Source organism: Pteropus vampyrus, unplaced genomic scaffold (assembly GCF_000151845.1).
Source record: "Pteropus vampyrus isolate Shadow unplaced genomic scaffold, Pvam_2.0 Scaffold1000000713, whole genome shotgun sequence".
Taxonomy (NCBI): Eukaryota; Metazoa; Chordata; class Mammalia; order Chiroptera; family Pteropodidae; genus Pteropus; species Pteropus vampyrus.
The window spans coordinates 39928-56401 of NW_011915115.1; the positions used below are offsets into that span (position 1 = coordinate 39928).

At 40.6% G+C, this 16474-nt stretch overlaps 1 protein-coding gene across 1 annotated transcript in view; it reads right to left on the reverse strand.

The window, feature by feature from the left end:
• Positions 1-2417: 2417 nt before the first annotated feature.
• Positions 2418-16474, reverse strand: part of LOC111735432 — a 60871-nt gene continuing 46814 nt past the window's right edge. Inside the window, exons 2-6 of the mRNA XM_023526956.1 lie at positions 9994-10096; positions 8543-8683; positions 7567-7643; positions 4982-5306; positions 2418-2482 (exon numbers count right to left, since the gene is read on the reverse strand). Of these exons, the coding sequence (XP_023382724.1) occupies positions 2418-2482; positions 4982-5306; positions 7567-7643; positions 8543-8683; positions 9994-10096 (711 nt within the window). The remainder of the gene's footprint in view (positions 2483-4981; positions 5307-7566; positions 7644-8542; positions 8684-9993; positions 10097-16474) is intronic.

The window sequence follows — 16474 nt, forward strand, 5'->3', positions numbered from 1 at the left end:
TATAGGCTAATACAAAAGCAAATGGTAAAAAAGTTGCCCATGTTTAGTTAAAGAACAGGTTGTAGAAACAGAGTCTCTACTATAGAGCTAGTCAGCAATGCCCAGGAGTGGCCCAGCCACTGCTGGTATCCCTTGTCTCTTAGGGAACCAGGGAAGAGGTTTCAACACCATCTTTGAGGATGGCACCAGGGGACAGGATATGGGGGCTGGCCTCTGCTCGAATCCCTTCACTTTTCACTACATGGAGAAACGTTTATCCATCTGGCTAGTTCTGACTATTGGTTCTTGTTCTTTTTTGTTTACATGACAGACTACAGACTGACCAGTACTGGACTTTTCCATCACAGGTCCTGAAGGAGGTGGTGATTATATAAATCTGCAAGGAGACTTGCCTGTGGGTAGACAGCTTAGCACCACCGTAAGAGAATTACTTAACTTGGAAACTAATTCAGGTGGGTGGCTAGGACAAACATCTTCTTTTCTTTATGCAGTGGAATTTCTCAAAATAGTTGTAGACCCAGGATGCCTGGGTCATGCAGCTTGTGTGAAGTGTCACATGATTAAGTTCTGCATTTGCAAATCCAGAATATTCCAAATTGTTTTTGAGAAAATTTATGAATTGAAAGAAATAAAATATGTCGAACACACAATTTTATTATAAAATATAAGTCCCTCAATCAGACAGTTAATTTCCTTCTCTTTAAATTAAAATTTACCAAAAACTTTTCAAAAGAAAATTAGAAAGAACCCAAGGACCAAAATTCAATTGAGAGCAACAAGAATAAACACAACCAAGATCAAAATTAAACAAAATTCAAAGAAAGAAAAGTCATTTTAAAAAACTTCACCATTACGTTGTAAAATAAAACACAAAAAAGGCTTCCAGGGACTTGTTTTGGGACATTGCTTAGTTGAATAAAATAATATTTAATATATAAATATATAAAACAATCAAAACAGTAGCTAAGGATGACTGAAGGTGATTCATGGTGGTTCGTGACAAGCCATGAGAAAACGAGACTATTCATTTTTCTCATTTTGAAAGTGAAAATGAGAGAAAATCTTTTTTAAATTTTTTTTAGGACAATCAGTGAATAGGACTGATTCTGAAAATTAACCAAATAAATCTTATTAAGTATATTGCTGTAATTAGGAATCTGACTCCACTTTTTGACATTTGGCAGCTGAGGGCTTTTATGCCTCAACCTCCCACTGCCCTTGTGACCCATATCTGGGCAAGGCAGTTGGTAAGCCTGGGTGGTCCTTACTCTGGCACTGGTGAATGCTGAATGCTTACAGGAACTTTCAGTCTGGCCACACCCTCTAAACACAATTAAACCCCAGGTCAGTCTCCTTTCCTTGTTGTCCCAAGACATTTAGGACTTGCTTAAGAGGCCTGACCTGTTCTCCCCAGAAATCTCAATTATGTAAATAATAACTTTTCATATTTATTTGGGTGTATGGGTGCTGTATCAATCTTGACATTCAAACCAAACCTTGGGCAGGGCATCCATCTTCCTCCCCAGAAGACTATAATGATTGGCCCTATGAACAGGATGTCTAGATGTTTACACCTTCACCCTGGGTCTGACTTCCCTTGCTTTTGATGCAGGACAGGGCAAATCTCTGTGAGTGAAGATTCAAATCCCGCACCAAGAGAGAGGGTTCTCTGCTCCATAAATAGAGTGTGACCTTTTCTCAGAGACAGAGTGAGAGAGCCAAGAGGGACAGAGAGACAGAGAGAAAAGGCTGGGAGAAATAAGACAGACCAAAGAATAGACAAAGAAAATGACAAAAGACAAAGAAAAAGACTCTGAGTGTTTGGAGAATTCAGTTTATATATCATTCTGAACAATAGTTTAAAGACTTTGCTTACCAATTTCCTTTGAAGGTATGAGTATACAGTGTAAAAGTAAGGGTGTCTAGCTCGAAAGGTGTGCTAGCCTTTGTTCCATAGATTTCCCATGGTTCTGGTTGGAGGGAATGAATGCAGGGTATGACTTAAAGACTTTGTTTTTCCTTTACGGTTTGGTACATGTTTTTTTAGTAATCCCAGCAGGATTATTCCTTTGTTCTGTAGGTTTCCTGCAGTCTGGCAGTAGTACTTTGAAGGCTGTGAGCATAGCTTGATTGAATATTTAGTTCTCATGCCTCCTCCCTACATTACTTTGACTTGCTAACCTGCTCTGCCCATTTCAGGCCATTGTGCAACAAAACTGATAGCTGAGAAGGCAGTCACCATAATGAATAGGTAAATGATTCAAGGGAACTCATCAAGGAAAATTTGGGCTGCTGCTTCACGGTGCGGGGAAGAAGATTATGTCTGGAACTGAAAGGGATTCACTCGGTGCCTTCTGGAACTCTCATGTGCAGTTCTAATGCTCGGTAAGCAGATGTAACTCAGGAATGACATCACCTCAAGGATTCAGATCCTTTGTCAATGACTGGATCACCCCACCAGCTGAAGTTCCAACATTTAAAGCTGCAAGCAGAGTGTAAGGGGTTGATTTTATAGAAAGAGAGGTAGGATAACTCTTTGCTCATCCATTCCATAATATGTGGAAATTTTTCTTGTGACCAGTAAGGTTATCATTTAAGTTCCAGGTGGGAATATAATCAAATGGGTCTTATCTTTTGGTGCGAAGGTGTATTATGTTACCCTGTGTTGAGCAGAGTGTTTCTTCATATGAGCAAAGCAAAAAAAAATGGGTGCTGGCTATGGAAATAATGATAGATTGTCTTTTTTATTCTCAGTTTGTCCAACTATATATATCCTATTTCCTTCTCTCCAATGCTCTGTGTCCCAGGAATCTGACATCCCTAGACTGCATTATTGTGGCTTCCTTGTTCCCTGGCTAGCAGATGGATTTGGCCAATGAGAGGAAACAGATAGAAATTAAAGAGTGAGAGGAGAGAGTATTTCCAAGACACAGTGTGAGGGGCTCTCCAATCGGCCTCTAGTCTCTGAGTCTCACTTGCATACAGATTTTCCCTGTTTAGCTGAAACATAGCCTCCACAATCATCTCTTGAGAAAAACTCCTTTGAGAGAATCCCAGCCAAATCTCCTCTCATCCTGACCTCCATTCTCTGTCTCACTCTCTCTTTCTCTCTCTCTGCCAGCCACCTGCCTTTCAAATATCTTATTTGTGATTCTGACTTCTGGAAAGACAGATCAAACTCTCCGAGTGGAAACTTGGAGACCTAATTCTACACATAAGTGAAAGGTACTTTCCTCCTATAAACTTAGCACTCCACTGTGGCTCTGAGAAGAGGGACTTTCTTGTCTTTCACAACCCAGACTCTCCCAGGATGGCTGACGCCCTCTCATGGGTGAGTGGTCAGAATTCACATGACCTGAGTGTGATTGCTTCCATTACCAGCCCTCCATGGATAGTAGGCAACCCCCTGTGGGATGTGGAGTCCTTGTTACCAGTTGTTTTGGAGAGTCAGCCAAGTGTGAGGTGAGGTAGATTTCCACCTGGCCCTCCTTCCACACTGGTGTGAACACTTTAATATGTCCATGTATATCCTAGCCTGCCTGGCACATTTAGTCACCTTTGCTAAATCCTTCTGTGCTCCTGGTTTTTTCACTCTGTAGGATGATTGTGAGATTTGTCCATGTTGGTTCATGGAGCTCTAAGTCCTCAGTTTCATGTCTTCTCTTGGATGCAAGTGGGCAGTAGGAGGTTGGCTATTATGGGTCCCTGCTCCCTGGTTTGTCTCCTTTGCACCCAACCCACTGTTCTTGGCCTCAGCCCTTCAGGATTCTTTACCTCACAGCCTCTGTGCGCTCACAAATGGTGGGTTGACGGTCATAGCTCAGAGGTGCTCAGACACCCTCCCTCCAACCCACAGCCACACCTGACCCTGTGAGGAGGGACTGTGGCTGTAATGTAGGGAGGAGGCAAGAGAATTAAAATGTTTAATCAAGCTACATTCAGAGATTGTGATATGGGGATCAGCCCTGCAGCCAGGCCAGGAAGACACCTTCAGAACAAAGGAAGATTTCTGCTGGGATTGCTAACAGCACATTCCCCACACCTGTGAAGAGGAAACAGGAACCAACATGGCTAAAACCAGGGGGAAACTATGGATCAAAGGCTGAGAACTGTCAACAGGCCTTTCACTCTTTATATTCTTACCTTTTCACACTACATATTCTTCCCCTTCTCCTTCTTCATTGTATGTCCACATCAAAGGAAATGGGAACTAAAGAATGACATATAAACTGAATTCCCTGAATACCTCCCTACTCACCACCTTTCCATGTCCCTCTCGCTATTCATCTCACTCTCTGCCTCAGAGAGAATACCACCCTCTATGTAGTGTTATCCCTTTTATAATAAACTTTCCTTTTGACTCTAACTTTGGCATGTATGTTGAATTCTATCTACGCTATTGGCCAAAAGACTCTCTTCTTTTCTCAGTGCAATGCTTGGTCTCTCTCCTGCCCCAATTTGAGGAAATTTATCATGTCCTGCATTATGAATATTCCCTTATTAAAATGCCTCGTGCTCTCACTTTTTAATATTAAGTAAAACCGACAGACACAAAGCTGTAACTTCTAAATGATGTCCTAATGAGCATCAGAGTAATAAAGAAAGGATATTCTAAACTTCCCAACCAGCTTATGTCCTGTTCTTAATGTCTTCTCATCAGAGTAAGCAATTGGGTTTTAGGGGGAACAGAGTGGACTGCTTCCCAAGATGCAGAGGGAGATGAGTCTTGGGTCTCGGAGTGACCTAGTACTTCATCACTATTCCCTTGCTTATTTTTAACATTGAAGCTGGAAGGATTCTGGCATGTGGAGTGATCTCACCATCCCCATGTGTCTGAGAGCTCCTGCATAGAATGTGAAAATGAATAGACTCCCCTCCAGTCTAACTGAGAAAGCTGTATCAGCATAAAAATACCTCAAACCAAAAGGACTGAAATGAAGTTTTATTTTAATAGCTGAAACAAAAGTTTGTTATTCTAAACCTTTTTTTTTTTTTTTGCACTTTCCAAAATTATGGGGAGGCATGAGCAGGTAAGTCACATGATTTTTTGGCAACGGCCAACTCCACCCTGGTGTGGCTCGTGTCAGCATCCACAGCCACTTCGAAGGATCCACATCATTTCTATTCATCCCCAATTGCCTATTGAGTAAAAAGTTCACAACATTTTTGGAAAACTGGGTGGATTTTAGGTATTCATTTGCCTTCCTCCTGATTGTCGGGGGGGGGGGGCATGCTGGAACTGACTTCAGAGTGTCCTTTTTCCATGACTGGTTGACACCGCAGATAGCTCCAGAAGAGAGCACAACCTAGAAAACCGGGGGAAAAAAAAGATGAAATCCAGTTAATTCGGTAGACCCAGGGGGCTCTTTCACCTGTCTCTTCCCCACCACACAAACATTTGTTTCCGGCAGTAATTACAAGAAATTGCTTTGGGGCATCATCTGACTTGAAATGCCAACCTTAACATTTCTGTGACTTTGTCATGGACATGAGTCTGTGTCTAGAATCTGATTTTTTTCCATCGACATATTTTTAAGCCCTATTTTAATTGTTAAATCTATAGTGTTGATTTTCATATATTATAGGGAAAGATCAGTATCATGGATACTCCCACATTTGTTCTCTTCCATGAACTGAATAATCAGCTCATTCATGGCAAATTCTGTTGAGGTTCATAACTATGTTTGCATTGAATGCATAGATTTATCTTGGGAAGAAGTGAGAGGATAATAATAATTAATTTTCCTATCTAGCAATAAATGGTATTTTTAGTGTCAAAACAGGAAATATATAAAAAATTCCATGCATATTTTCCTCTACTTTTAAAGATGGCATTCACATGTGTTTTCTGTCCAGGGTGAACTTGTTACATTATTTGTTATTTCATATCTTATTCTTAGAGGAGTATATAACATCTTCTTTTGTGTATTTAAGTTGTATCCAGTCTTACTTTTTGTAAAATATCTTGTGATTGACTTGATTATTCTAAAAAGACATTCAGTTAAGAAGACATAGGCAGCTTTCCAATTTCCATATGTAAATAAATTGTAGTACATCAATAATAAAAAATAAAATGCACCTAGTGAAAAGGATAAAGGGGTCCTCTGTGTATTGACATGGAAAGGATCTCCAAGAAATGGTAATTGAAAGAAGAACCTTGAAAAACAATAGGTTTCTCATTATCCCATTTGTCTTTCATCGCTGGGTCATCATTATGGATCAAAGTAAATGCAAACAATAATATCTGAAAATTTTACAGCAAACTGCTAATGGCAGTTCTTCTGGTGTATGGGTTTAGGATGATGTAATTTAAACTTGCATTTTCTATTACAAGAATGTAAAAATGTGTGTAAGTCAATTTTATAAAATTCTTTAAATAAAACGGGAGTCCTCAGAAGCATAGATTTGGGACATAAGGAGACACAAACGCCAAGGCAGGTGGCCACTCACTCATTTGCTCAGCCTGTTTCCCCCAAGAAAAGGACATTGGAGCTCAGAAGAAATGCAAACAAACAGTGAGCCAACCTGGAACTGGACCTCCATGCAAGACAGTGGACTTAGCCAGGGAAGATTCTCTACCTTGTCTGTGTCTTTAAGAGGTTCTCATTCAGCAGGAAAAGAGGAGATAATTGATGGCTCCCATTCTCCAGTCTCTTAGACTCCCTAGACCTCTGTGTTTTACCAGGAATATGGTCATGAGAATCACAACGCCAGCAACACAGATCTCTGCTCAGGGTGTCTGCCTTCCAGGCACTTCTCCAAGGACTTTATGAACAGCAGCTCGTATTACCTTAATAGTCTTGTTGGGTACCATGGCTATGCCCATTTATCCAGGGCAGGAAACTGAGACAGGCACAAGAAAAGTATGTAACTGGCCTAAAGTCACATAGCTAGTATGTAGCAGAACCAGGATGTGAACCCATTTGTCTGGCTTCAGAATCTCAGCCCCCCCACCCCTTCAGGATGCCTCCTCTTGATCCCTGTGGAAAACAAGGAAACGATTCTCGGTCTTCTATTTGTTTTGGTCTTTATGTGCTTCTATATTAGATGGGATGACACTTGGATGACAGAGCCCTTCCTGCCACTCAAGAAAAATAAGTGTGGCCTGGGTCCCTCTTACAGGCATCTGTGCCTCAATTTCCACAGTTGTTATGTGAGACCAAATGGAGGAGCCAGTGTGGGAGCAAGTCACATCTCCTTATAGTTGTTATTCCCATTCCTCAGAGAAGAGCATTATCATGCTCACTTTGGCAATACATAAACTAAAAATCGGAGAAGAGAATTATAAAAGACTCAAATACCTGTCCTCATCATTAGTCCTCTCATATTTTGTAAAAGTCCATACCCCACCTCAAGGCAGTACCCACATAGGTCACAATCTAATGTTAACTTTATAGTTCTGTATCAGAGACTTTCAAGGTAATGTGGCTTGAGAATTGTGACTACTCAGCCTATTTTCTACAAGGGAATACCTCATTTATGTAAATTGGCATATTAAAAAAGCAGTGATTTAATTGTCATGGCCAAGGTTGAATCCAGAGTTTGAGAAAGAGTAGAAAATCCTACCTGAGACTGAGTTCCCTTGCAATTCTCTCCTAGTGATTGGAACTTGAAGCCAAAATTGCTGACCACTGCCCAGGGACCTGTTGAAACAGAGTGAACATTAAGATATTTTGGTAACTCCTCTTACAGGAGAAGTTTTAAGTGGAGAGATTTTGCTCAAGTCAAGGAAGAGCACTGAGGCCAAGATAGCTGAGCATCCAGGGAACAGAGAAGCAGACGTTGCCCCAAAATAGGTAACTTCTGCTCTCTCCCCAGCACCTCTCACTTACCGTATTCAGCCCTGATTACGAAGTAACCCAGGTGGTTGTGGCCAGCTCTTGACTCTTGTAAACAGTTGTGGTTATTAGTTTTTAAAGGTCATTATGAGGTGTGGTGACACCTCTTGGTGCCTAACCAATCAGGCCCTGGAACTCAAGGAAAGAATGGGAGGAGGAGAGAGAGAACTCTCCCTCCTTGCTTTCACTTCTAGATCAATTGCCATTTCTGCAAGAACCACAGCTGCTCAGTGGTCTGGGAAATAAAACATCCAGATACTCCAAGATATTGTGGCATCTCTATCTGCCATCAATAAACTGATTGAGCTGATGAACTCCAACCCTGATGTGTAATGTCAGGATAAAGACTGTCATTTGTCTAAATTAGTAAAAATACATCACGTACAGAAGTAGTTAAGAACATAGGCTCAAGAGACAAGTCGTCTGATTTTCAGTCCCAGTTCTGCGTGACCTTGGGCAAATCCCTTAAACTCTGATCCTCTTTATAAAGTATAAATAACAATAGTAACTCTACCCTTAGGAGTTTGTGAGGATTAAATAAGGCGATACAGTAGTCTCCCCACCTATATCTATGGTTTGGTTCTCGGAGGTTTCACTTACCCTTGGTCAACCATGATCTGAAAATATGAAATGGAAAATTTCAGAAATAAACAATTCATATATATGATATCTGTCCCCTCTTATACCAACTCTCGGTCACTCACCATATTCAGCCCTGAACCAGAAGTAATCCAGGTGCTGACGATCAGTGTTCAGATCTTGCCATGGAGTGCAGTCACAAAGTTCTAAGAACCATTGTGAGTCACAGTGATTCCTCCTGGTACCTAAGCAATCAGGCCCTGGGGCTTAGAGAAAGGCAGTGGAATATGAGGAAAGGAAATTTTTTTTCTCCTTCTTTGTTCTCTCTTCCAGACCAACTGTGATTTCTGTAGGAAATGTGGCTGCTTAAAATAACTCCCATGGTCTGGGTAAAACACTTAGATATACCTAGCTGATGTAGCATCTTTACATGCTATTTACAAAATGAATTGACTTCATGACTTCAACCCAGATGAGAAATAGCTATGAGGAGAACTAGCATTTGTGTATATTAGTAAAATGATGTTGCATACAGAAGTGGTTAGGAGCAGAAGCTCAAGAGACAGGCTGCCTGTTTTCCAATTCCAGTTCTGTGTGACCTTGGGCAAGTCTTTTAACTTCTCAAATCCACAGGTTCCCCCTTCGTAAAGTGGGGATGACAGCAACAATTCCTCCCTTAGGTGTTTGTGAAGTCATTGGCTATGCAACTACTTGTGTTCACACACAAGAGAACATTCCATTTATATCTCTCAAAATTCTGCCAACATCTGCTGTTGAGAACCTCAGTTGGAATGATTCAGCATGTGCCATATTCCCAGAGAGCTAGGACGACTACCCTTGCAGTCATGCACGAGCTCAACTTCAGTTCTCACTGAAGTCTGCTGCCTGGGACACAGATGGATGTAAGTCTGGGTGTCTAGGCTAGAAGCACTGCTGCTGGTGGTACTTATGGTTCTCAGTAAACCATTAACCCAAGTCAAGTACAAGACCATGCGATTCCATAGCCCACAGACATACCAAATTTCAGCTTCTGTCTACAATGCCTTTGTTATTGCTGCTGCCTATGCTTCTGTTGCAACAGAGTTCCTGATCCTCAGGGTTTTAGGGGAAAACACTCATTGTACCCCTGTGGCACAACCAAGTCATTCAAAAATGACTTAAGCCCAGAATCCTTAAACCTAGTAAAGCAATCATTGCCATCGATGAGCCACTGATTCTGATGATTATGATTTGAAATTCTCTGGAAGAAGAAATTTATACATATGATCAGGGAAGAGAGGAAAAGTATATCTAGTACCTACCTAAAACAAACAAACTAACAAACAAACAAAAACAAATCTGGATAAAGGGGGAAGAAGTAATAAACTGAAAAAGAAGTCCACAATTTGACCCAGTTGGAAATCTATTTACTAGGATAATATATAGGACGCTCCTTGACTTACAATGAGGTCCCTTTTGTCCTGATAAGTCAATCCTAAATTGAAAATATGATAAGTCGAAAATGCATTTAATACACCTAACCTACTGAACATCATAGTTTAGCCTAGCCTACCTTAAACAGGTTCAGAACACTTACACTGGGCAGTATCTTGAGTAATTGCCTTCCTCTTCTTCTCACCAGAAGCAGGAGACACAGTTGAGTGTTTGGTAGTCATGATGAGAAGCAGAAACCCAAAACCCTATAAGCAAAAGACGCTGACAACACAGCATACTATGTATCAGTAGTTTACACTTGTGATCATGTGACTATCTGGGAGTTGAGGCTTGCTATGGCTGCCCAGCCCATTAGAGAATACCATACCTCATATTGCTAGCCCAAGAAAAGACAAAAATTCAAAATTCGAGGTACAGTTTCCACTGAATGTGTATCATTTTCACACCATCTTAAAGTCGAAACATTTTACATCAAACCATCATAAGTCGGGGACCATCTGTACAATAAAACAATACAAGAATGTTGATTGGCTTTTATGCCTTTGTGTTCGGGATAAGTTTAACATCTGCTAAAATGCACCACTTGGTAAACTTTCATGTCCTAATCAGTACCGGGGCTCAAAGTACAGCTGTACTTGAAGATCTCAGTAAATTTAAACAAAGTATCTCCTAGACTTTGAGGGCAGTTACCACATATAAAATAGAGGGTACCTAAGTTAACTCTCTAAATATTAAAACTTTTGTGTTGCCTAAATTTTTCATAGTCATAGTGCCGATTGCCCTAAAATATCCCAGGTGGGCATGGACATTCTGACCCACTGAGCAAAAAAATTAAAATTAAGTCTGGTACTTACAACTGGCTTGATGAAACAGGACCCCATGAAACTCTCCTCTTCCCCACCCTGAAATAGTTGATGCCCGATATAAATTAAAACAGGGCCTTTGAGAATCAAAACCTAATATGCATAATCTATTGATAAAAGTGTTAATTATTCCCACTCTGTCTCTATTTAACAGTCTAATTTGGCCTGGTCTTAAACTTGGAAAAAAAATGAATGGTACTTCATGGTGGAGCTCCTCAACCTTGATGCCAAGGGCCACTCATTAATTTCCCTGTATGGGTTTTCTATTACTGCTGTAATGAATCGCCACAAACATAGCAGCTTAAAATAAAACAAATGTATTATAGTTTTGAAAGTCAGAAGTCTAAAATGAGTTGGTAGGACTGTGTTCCTTTTGGCACTGTAAGAATCCATTTTCTTCCTTTCCCTGCTTCCATAGGCTTTCCACATTCACTGGCTTATAGTTCCCATCACTCAACTTCTGCTTCTATAGTCACATCTGCTTCCCTGACTCTGACACAGCTATTAACTGAATCTGTCGGCACCCACAACATTAAACACACACACACACACACACACACACACACACACACACACACACACACACACACAGAACTTCAACATCTTTTCGTCATTTTTGAGTTCTAAAGACAATACATTCCTTATTTTAAAATTGTACTTAAACCATTTATGCTGATACTTTCAAATGAGCCCACTTTGAATGGGGGCTCCTCTGACACATGACCCTGGAGTTTGTCCAAATTGCAATACAACAGGCACTCTTATTAGCCCTCCTTCCTAGAGACCCTTTCACTATATAAACTTTAGAAACCTTCTTTCATACCTCTAGGAACCTATGGACCACCTATGATAGCCACAAGTCATTCATGATCTTCTGATGCAAGCACTTGGCCCCGTGCCATAAGAGTGGCAATTGTTGGCCACTTACTGGACTCCCCTGGAAATAAGCCCTAAGCTTGTTACTTTTCATCCCTAGCTACCACTTCTGCCTTGGGTCATGGAATCAGCACCCTACAAGCTTGGCACAGACACCAAGACCTCCTTATTGCATGATAGAGCCAAACCTGGCCCCTCCGGCATATCCTACCTGCAGAAAAGGGTGGCTTTCTCTGCTCTCACATATTTTGACAGGTGCCATAAAACTGAAGTTGGTCATCCCTCCCCTGGAATCTTTGACTTAATGGAAAAGCCTTTGGGATCAAGTGACTGAAAAGCAAAGAGAGTTTGTACAGCTTATCACCACCATCATATGTGATGGAGCTTGACTAAAAGTTATTAAAAACCATGGGACTCAAGGATCTGCACAACTGATTGAATTTCAGGCAGTTGCCTTAGCCCTGGATTTCCTTGACAACAATTCCTCAAATCTGAAAATTATTGCAGATCCTTTGGCCATTGCCAATGATCTGGCCATCTGATACAGCCAATGGCAGCAATGAAAAGTCCTTAACCAAGGTTACTGACAACGAAGTAAAGATCTCTGGAAATTTCTTGCCTCATGGATGCTAAAAACATAAATTAGGCATGCAAGACTGGTTCAACATCTGAAGATTGATTAATGTAATCTGTCACATCAAGGATAAAGAGTGGAAACAAAAAATCTGATTCCACGCTGGAGGCACCCAGGAAGAGCATCAGCCCACTTAGTGGAGACACTTGGGATTTCGTGGGCCCTCTAGGAGCAATAACAGGAGAAAGAAGGGCAGCCAAGGCAGCCCTGCAAGTTCTGCCCTTCCCTGCCAAAAAAGGCAGGTGATACTCAAAGGGCATTGCCAGGGGACAATCATCAGCCAAACACACCCAAGCTCCCCAGTGGCATCTATGTTGGTATAGTTTTAGTCATCTGTTTCTTCCAGAAACCCCAAGGCCTTGAGATAGCGCTTGGTTTGTTTACTCCCAGAGGTGACTCTACCCTTGCCCCTGGAAACAAGGCTCTGTTCTACACACATTTACCTGACATATGCTCTGGAAACTATGCCAGGATGCAGAGACACAATTTTGAAAAGGGCATGAGTCATTCTCTGGAGCTTGTAGCCCACTATGGATCCCCAAGGTGACCCAGAAGCCAACAAGAAGTTGTATGCAGGGTGAGCTCACTTCTTGGTTACATGCATCTGCTTCCTGCATACCCTGATTATTCCTCCAACTTTCATGTTTTAGAGCTTTCTGTAGTTTTAAACCTACAGAAGAGTTGAGATAATAATACAAAGAACACTTATATACCACTTGCCTAGACTAAGCAATCGTCTCAACTTTACTATATTCGATCCTGTCACTATCTCTCTCTTTCAGTTGCGCTTACACAGACATACTTCTCTAAGTTACAGTTGTTCCATTAGTCCAAAAAAAAAAAAAAAAAAAAAACAATTGTCTCAATATCATCTTTGTATCTTGTTTCTAATGAAAGGTCATACAATACACTCACTCATCATGTCTTCATAGTTTAACTTCATCGAGAACACATCCAAACTTGTTTAGTTTTTTCCCTACAAAACAGTGATTTTTTAAAAAGTTCATTCCAAGCAGAAAGCCTCTAAATTTAATTTGTCTGATTTTTCTTTATTATTAGAGTGAAGTTAAACATTAAATTGTCTCACGATTTCTCCATGGTAATTAATGGGTGGTTTCCTCTTTATAATAAGTCATCTGAGGGCGTAAATGCCATATTGTTCTACAATCATTTACCCAATGATTTAAGGATTCATAGATATCTTTTTCCTAATTAAATTATTATAAGGGTGGTTAAAAATAGTAATGATTTTAAGAAGAACTTTTTCTCCTCCATTGGTTAGTTGGCATTATTTGCTCATCATGGTTTAAATTTTCTGCACTTGTCATGAATCTTTCAGCTGAGAGATGTTGTGGAGGTTTTGTTTGTTTGTTTAGATTTTGTCCATTTGATTGCTTTCAAATAGAAGTCACTTTCTGCAAGCTAGGACACAGAATCAAACTGTAGCAGTCTAGTTCTCTAGAGATCCAAGCCGAGTCTTTCCATCTTCAGCTGAGTGACATCATAATACAGGCTGCTAATGATACCCTTATAATCTTTGAATAAACTCTTTTCTACATTTTCCTCAAGATACACCCAAAAGTCTAGGCACTAAAGGCATGGTACATGGTACACAGAACATCGTGATCTGCAGAAGACAGAATGACCCAAATTAAATGCTGGCCAACCAATTAATGAACCAGATCAGCGCTATGAGAAAGGGGTTCATTTTTGAAAATTTGTTCTAAGGTTTAAAATATTCCTGGTTAATGTCAAGAAACAGAGAAAGGGGTTCATTTTTGAAAATTTGTTCTAAGGTTTAAAATATTCCTGGTTAATGTCAAGAATAAAGCAAGTAAAAAATATTTCAGAGGCACTCTCACTGATATTTGATTTTGCCATTCTTCCACTAGACCACAAAGTTAGAGATGAGTGTCAGCTATAGGATACTGTTTTTTCAACATAAATTACTTAGTAATAAAGGAATTTGACATACTGCATTCTTCCATTTTCTACAAGAATAAATTGACAATGAGGACTATTTAAAAGAAACACTCAACTCTGAAAAAGGTGGAAGTAGCAACATTTCTCACTATAGAATACCCTTCAACTTTGTTATTGAATAACAATGCTACTCTTCCATGATATATATTCAAGTGGAAAAACCTGTCAGGAACATTTTCCAGGGCCAGGAAGTAGCTTTGTTAAAAGGTGGAAAGCAGGGCACTTGTTACTTAGCTAATCATAAGCTCAGTCCCTTCTGAAATGTTAACCTAGCTTACAGTGAGCTAAGACGGGCCTCATAAAATCTGACCATAATATGTTAAACATATGTAATATGTGGAATTCCTTAGCCAGTAGCCACTGTTTCTGCACACTGTCTTAAAACCGAACTGTCCCATCTATGACTCTTCACCTAGGGCTAAGGCGGGTGCAAGTCTTCAAAGTCTGGAATGTCAGGAGTAACCCCAGTAGCCTTTGAATGCATAGTAGAGGATGCTCAGGTGGTAAAATCCAGAGGTGGGAGTAGGAACCCGCCCCGCCAACACAACACACAATGTTGACAGCTAGCCTGAGGGAGCCTGTGATAATGACATAGGCTCCAAAGGAAAACAGCACTGCAGCAACGTCAATGGCCTTATGTGAAACCTGAGGAGGGCTTTTTGAAAACTGAAAGTCAGTGTAGCTATGGTCTGTATGAGGAGCCTTGAGCATTGCACTTTAACTACCTGGGATTCCAGTAGCCAAGTTGGTTCCAGAGGGCATTCTAACAGGCTGCCCCAGCTACAGTCAGAGCATGCACGAGACCTTTCACCCAGCACTTGCCCATGGCCAGCAGCTGAAGAGCCCAAGGTCCCCTGGCACACCTGACCTAATAGCCCCCACAGGCTTGCAGCCCCCAGTCCACCCAAGCAGCTTGATATCAGAAATCTTGTACCTGCTGTTTTGTGTTTCTACTACTCTTCCATGAGTGCTTATGCCAGACACTGTATGCATGGTACACATTATCTTCCTAACACCTCTACAGTTCCCCTGCAAGTAAGAGGTTGTCATCCCCATACTGCAGTCAGAAACTTGAGTTTAGAAAAATTGGGTTCCTTGCCCAGAGCCAGAATTCAAACCCAGACCGATCAAGTTCCAGAGCCTTTTTGCTCTTCACTGTTAGACCATACCTTCTTCCTGGTAAAGAACATTATTTTACTAATCTCAATCCACAGATGTCACTTTTTTTTGCTGACCGATGAAGCTCACATTGGGCCATGCTGACCACCCTTACAAGTGAGATACAAATTTCTGAGGCCTGGATGGACAGAAAGGCCTGTGTGTGACTGAACAGGAATCAAGATTTCCAAGAGTTCCAGCCGGTTCAATTTATCCACTGTTTGGTGGCGCACGTATTTTATATTGCATAGAGGACTCAATCTTTTTAGGATTTTTTTGTTTCAATACTGAGTTCGCTTGATAATGTTAATATTAACAATACCACCCAAGCGCAGGATATTTCCTGAAAATGGATGGACCGTAAAGAGTATTTACAGCATAAGTAGCAGACATGTGAAATTCTCAGGTTAAACCTGAAAGATATATACTAGGCTCTCACTAGGACCAGCAAGCATGGTAAGGATCCTGAAAGTAGCTGGCTCAGAGCCATCCTCTGGTATCTGCTACAGATAAATATATAGAGCAATGAGACTATGTGATAAAAGTTACATAGAGAAAACTGTGGGCTCCTGTAGCTGTTGACTTTGTCTTAACAGGCCAGGCAAGTCTTAGCAGAGTCTAAAACACCTAAGAGATAATCTCAGATGACCAGGAATAAAGTGTAACTTTCTAGTTGAAGTCGAAATAACAGAGGTACTTTTTGAAACAAGGCCAATTAAGATCCAAGGGACATTATTTATTCATTTAGAGAGGAAAATTAATATACCATAAATTTCATCTATTTAAATGTAAATGTTGTGATTTTTAGTATATTCATAAAACTCTATGAACATCATCACTACATATTCCAGAAACTTTTTATCACCCCCTAAAGAAGACAAATACCCATCAGCCATCATCGCCGTTATCTCCAACACCACCAGGCCTGGCAACCACTAATCGCAGTTCTGGCTCTATGAATTTGCCTATTTTGTACATTTCCTATACATGGAATCATGAAATGTATAATACTTGTGATTGCCTTCTGTCACATAGCACGTTTTCAAGATTCATCTGTGTTGTTGAAAGGCATTACTATTCCATTCTTTTATATGGCTCAACACTCCCTG